The sequence below is a fragment of the Geospiza fortis genome, unplaced genomic scaffold (genome assembly GCF_000277835.1).
Source record: "Geospiza fortis unplaced genomic scaffold, GeoFor_1.0 scaffold23, whole genome shotgun sequence".
NCBI classification, from domain to species: domain Eukaryota; kingdom Metazoa; phylum Chordata; class Aves; order Passeriformes; family Thraupidae; genus Geospiza; species Geospiza fortis.
Genome location: NW_005054303.1, coordinates 15,013,345 through 15,018,587, shown reverse-complemented (window position 1 = coordinate 15,018,587; position 5,243 = coordinate 15,013,345). Strand labels below are relative to the sequence as shown.

Sequence of the window (5,243 nt, the reverse complement as noted above, 5' to 3'; positions counted from 1 at the left end):
AGGCGGAATGACTCCAGGATTTCGGCAGCCGTGTCCAGCCGGAATGGATTCAATGATTCCGGGAGCCGCGGCCCTGAGGGAGCGCGGAGCCCTCAGGAGCCTCCCTCTCATCCCTCCCGAGCCGCTCCAGCCTGAGCCTTCCTGAAGGTTTTGTTACAAACCGCCCTCGCGCAACTTAAAAAAGGTCTTACAAACCTACAAAAAAGGTCTTAATAAACTTACCAAAAAGTTTTAATAAACCTACAAAAGTCTTAGTAAGTCTACAAAAAAGGTCCTAATAACATACAAAAATGCTTTAAAACAAACTTAAAAAAGGTCTTAATAAATGTACAAAAAGGTCTTAGTAAACCTACAAAAAGGTTAATAAACCTATGAAGGTCTTCATAAGCCTATGAAAAAGGTTTTAATAAACCTACAGAAAAGGATTTAGCCTACAAAAAGGTCTTAACAAAACTACGAAAAGGTTTTAATAAACTCACAAAAAAGGTTTTAATCAAGCAACTGAATATAAGTTGATTCTGTGTTGACATCTTGAAATGCAAAGGTTTTAGATTTTTTTCTCCCCCCTTGGATATGTAGAAGTTTTTTTATTACTTTATTTCTTAATTTCTTTTAGAGCAATATGAGGCCTCTTGGTGGTCAGCAGACTTCCCTAGGGAAGAAGTTTTCTGAGGGAATTGCCTTTTCCCACACGAACCAACTTCAAACCCAAACTTCACATTTTCCCCTTCCAGCAGTTTTTTTTTTTTTGTTGTTCTTTTTACCTACCCCTCTAATTATGAACTAACTGAAATGTTATTTATTGCTCTCTTGAACCATGCTGGTGGGAATCTCACTGCCTTTAACCACTTTCCATGGCCATATTATGATATATTTTACTGTGGAATATTCAAAATGGTTCTGACATAAGCACTTGTACAGGAAGGCATAAAGCTGACATCTGTATTTTCTAAAATGTGGCAGAGAATTTTTTCCTCTTCAACAACACAGAAAAGTCTGAAAAAATATTATTCCTTGTTTAGCAATAGCTCCTGGTGGGGACTTCAAAAGAGTTAATACAAAGAATCTAAGAAAGAATTCCACTTTTCCAAGTCATCCTCCATTTCCTACCTGCACTCCCAGTCCATGCATGTCAAATTTGAGACTTCTTGAACCTTTTTTTAGCAAATTGAAGCAGCTCTCCTGTAAAAAGTGTGAGTGGATTCCAACCCTTTCTTCTTCCTCAGGGAAGGAGCACAGAAGAGACAGGCAGTAAAAAAAAAGATAGAAAAATACATCTGAAATTGGAAGGAAGAGAAAACTGGGGAGATCTTGGTATGATCCTATACAGGGCCAGGAATTGGACTCCTGATGGATCCCTTCCAGCTCAGGGGATTTCTAATTAACATCCCTCTTCAGTCCTATCTGCTTTCCAAAAAGGAGAATTTTCCAAATGGAATGCCCAAGACAATGGGAGCAGCTTAAGCAGACTGATGAGAAGCTGGAGTGTGATTTGGAAGCCTGGGATGAGCCAAAGTGAGACCAGCAGCATGGAAAATTGGGGCATTTTGTATTGTCAAAAATGCAATTCCCAACCTTGTCCTTGCAAGGAACACGCACTGCTCAAGCTCTTAAAAATTAAGACTGGGGTGATTTATTAATCTTGTTAAGAACTCTGATACAAAGCACAGTAAAAGGCCACAAACCAGTAAATAAAATGTGGCTTGTGAAGGCCACTTTATAAATGCTGCTACAGAACTACCAGTAAAACAGACTCACTCTCACACCAGTTCAAACATGGCTGTTCGACTGGCAAAGAAAAGTTCCATTCACTTATCAGTTTAAAAAGTTTAATAAAGCTTTTAAGTGTTTGCTGGTTTAAATGCTACCAATCTCCAAAGTGGATTCATGAGTTAAGTGTAGATCTAGAGGGAGTTACTAGGTCTGGAAGGCAGGACTGTCCCAAGCCAGAGGAAACGCTGCTGGCCGGACCCAGTCCCAGGAGTAGCAGACTGTGTTATAGGCCTCGAAGTCAACTTCAATTTATACACGTCATTAGCATATCTGTAAATATACAATATAAACAATTGTACAGGCGCATAGCTTTGTTCTCCACAACAGCAGACAAACTCTTTAGCTTAAGACACCTTTGCCTATCAAAACAAAAAAGGCACATCTGAACAGGACGCACGTGAAGTACTCGGGATCCTCCCCGATATCCGAGACGGGTACTCCTCCTTCATCCTTTCTCCAAAGAACCAAGATCAAAGGAATATTTTGGTATTTAGATTTCAACCTATTTTTTTTTTCTTTGTCTTCAGCAGCAAATCAAAGGCAATTAAGACATGGCATGAGAATATTCCACAACAGGAGCTGTCACTCAGGAACCTCAAGGCAAGTGGTCAGAGGTTTCGAATCTGTGACGCTCTGGATCCTTGTGTTGTTTGATCATCCCATCGCTGGGTGTCTTTGTTTTAAAAAAAGGCCACTAGTGCTCAAATTTGAAAAAAAATTCCACAGACGCACCTTTTTTTTTTTGGCTCAGTGCAATTAAATGATGTCAGTTTAAATTCACTTAGTGTAGTTTACAGTGCAAAAGGTCTATTTTGTGTCCTGGCAGAACGGTCGGCACTGAGGATGTGAACCAAGGCAATGCTGCTGCTCACCTGAGGGTAATGCTGTCCAACCACACAGGCTGGAATGTGTGTAGTCTGAATTTTTTCCAATTTAAACCTTTTTTTTTTTTTTTGATCAGCAGCACTTTAAGAGCATAATTTGTGAAAATACTAAAATACACTGCCTTTTTTTTTTCTCGAATAAATTAAAAAAAAAAAAAGAGGAACTTTACAAACAGTATTCCAGTGTCAATGACTACTATGGCTAAGGTCATTGAGGAGTTTCTGCATTTTCTAGCAAAGACAGTCTGTGCAAAGGAGGATGGGAGAGCTCCCTTTTGTAAGTCTTTGGTGGCAGTTTGGGCAGCTGGGGGCTGGAGTTGTGCCGGGGCGGCACGGGGGGCACGGGCGGCTGTGCCAGGTTGTTGTGGCTGGCGCTGAGGACGCAGCAGCGGCGCAGCACCCGCGGGGACGGGGTGCTGGGAGGGGTGCCCGGAGAGCTGGGGCCGGAGCCGGCCTCCCGCGCCGGGGGGGCGGTGTAAGCAGGAACGCGAGGTTGGATCTTTGGAGGCGGCGGCTGCCGAGGTGGGATTGCTGGAGGATCGTCATCCGGCTTGGAATTTCCCTGCAGTGGAGAAATAGGTGTAAGAAATGGAGAGCACGGAATGGTTTGGGTTGGAAGAGAACTTAAATCCCACCCCATTCCTCCCCTCCCATCCCATTCCTCCCCCTCCTCCCACTATCCCGGGCTGCTCCAAGCCCTGTCCAACCTGGCCTTGGTCACCTCCAGGGGCAGCCACAGCTTCTCTGGGCACCCTGTGCCAAGGCCTCCCCACCTTCCCAGCCAGGAATTCCCAATTCCCAACATCCCATCTAAACCTACTCTCCTTCAGTTTAAAGCCATTTCCCTTGTCCAGATGTATGAATAAAGAGCAGTCTCCATTCAATGAGGAATTCTGACCTCTGCTAGTGGTGCTGTCAGAAGCACAGCAGCTGTGCCCCTGATGGGAATGTGAACACTCTGTTCCTGACATTCCTAGCAGGGTTTGGACACTGGGAATCCAAAACTTAAAACCAGGAAACTGGAGCTCTGCATCTCAAAGTCTTTTAGACTGACAGAGCCCTGTTTGGATCCATGGTTGAACTTGACAATCTTTTCCAAGAGAAATGATTCTAGATAGTCCCCAGTTTATCACCACAGTTATTCAATCCAGGACAGCAATACCTTAGCATTGGAAGCATCCTGATCCATCTTTTTTCGTGGAGGAAGTGGAGGAGGGTTCTGAGGCTCATCACTCAGTTTAGGGAAGCTCCCCCAGGAGCTGAAGAAAGTCTCTGGAGAGGGAAGAGCAGATCTTTTACTCCTTGTGCAATATCTGAGGAACATATTCTGGAATATCAAGCCAAACTCAAAGCAACTCAAGTAAGATCTTTGTGCTCCACAGCAACATGAACCAGTAACTCCAGCAGCATGAACTCCTTTAATTCACTGCTTTAATCAGATCTAGGCCTCACAAAATGTTCTCCTATGTCCAGTATCAAAAAAAGGCATCAGCAGTCTGCAGGCAATGCTGAGAGACAGGAAAATAAATCCAGGGAACTCCAAGTGAGTTCTTACAGAGGGAGAAAAAAAATCCTCATATTAAAACACAACACAACCCTTGACTTGTATTGGTGATTTCTGTCACACCTTTGTTTTCCTCTTAGGAGTGCACTGAGCTCTGTTTCTACATCAGGCCTGTGCTCTCCAGCTGGAAATTAAATTTATCATATTTAAAAAAATGCGTGTGGAATAAATGAAGAGAACAGCTAAAAACCCAGGTGAATGCAGGATATCCCTCACAGCTGTGGTACAAAATGTGTCTCTTCCTTCCCAGCAACAGAGCAGTTAGTTTCACTATGTGGAATTACGAAATTATCAAGTTGCTTTATTTGTAGCTTTAGTCAAACAAAACTATCATCAAGGACATTCAAAACAGAAGGAAAATCATGTGAGAGCCTGGAGATAAAAACCCAACCCAAACTAAACCAGCAGTTTAAGTTTCAGGCTTTACATTCTTTACTGGACATCTGATCTGAAAGGAGCCCTTCTGAATGCAGCCCACATTCTCATCCCAGATTTCAGATTTTAGTCCCCACTGAGCTCTCCTGAACCCAGGGAAGGCAGAGTTAAAATTTAACAGAGTTCCAACACTCACTCGACTGAGGCAAGTTCACAGGAGCGAAGATGCTGTTGTTACCTGGGAAATAAAAAAATCCATGAAACCATTTCCAGAGAGAACCACTGCACTGCAGCACATAACAAATGCCTGAATAACCTGAGAGATCAGAAAAAACCCCAAGTTTATGTACTGTAATCATGAATGAGAATTTCTTGTGTAAGACATTCCTGAACTGGAGAATTTAACTCACGCTGGGAATTAATTTAATTACTTCACATTTTGCAATTTATTTTTTTAAAATCCTGGCACACACACACACAGCGTACATTTGGGAAGCCTGAGGGACAGCACCCACGATTATTAACCCATGATAAGTTGTTATTTACCATAAGAACTGTTGAGGTCAATGTCTAGGAAGACGCTGAACTCGGAGGAGGCCGACACGGGCGGCGTTGAGGGCGTGTTGGGGGAGGTGGGGGCCGACGCC

The 5,243-nt window shown here is 43.2% G+C and overlaps 2 protein-coding genes across 2 annotated transcripts in view; both read right to left on the bottom strand.

Moving 5' to 3' along the window:
* Positions 1-1,489, bottom strand: part of VCPKMT (valosin containing protein lysine methyltransferase) — a 5,797-nt gene extending 4,308 nt beyond the window's left edge. Inside the window, exon 1 of the mRNA XM_031066246.1 lies at positions 1,111-1,489. Within this exon, the coding sequence (XP_030922106.1) occupies positions 1,111-1,127 (17 nt within the window). The 5' untranslated portion in view covers positions 1,128-1,489. The remainder of the gene's footprint in view (positions 1-1,110) is intronic.
* A 323-nt stretch (positions 1,490-1,812) lies between these two features.
* SOS2 (SOS Ras/Rho guanine nucleotide exchange factor 2) overlaps positions 1,813-5,243 on the bottom strand; it is a 54,776-nt gene continuing 51,345 nt past the window's right edge. Inside the window, 4 exon segments of the mRNA XM_031066217.1 lie at positions 1,813-3,219; positions 3,820-3,929; positions 4,793-4,834; positions 5,143-5,243. The exon segment at positions 5,143-5,243 is cut by the window's right edge and continues 32 nt beyond it. Coding sequence (XP_030922077.1) covers positions 2,866-3,219; positions 3,820-3,929; positions 4,793-4,834; positions 5,143-5,243 — 607 coding nt within the window. The 3' untranslated portion in view covers positions 1,813-2,865.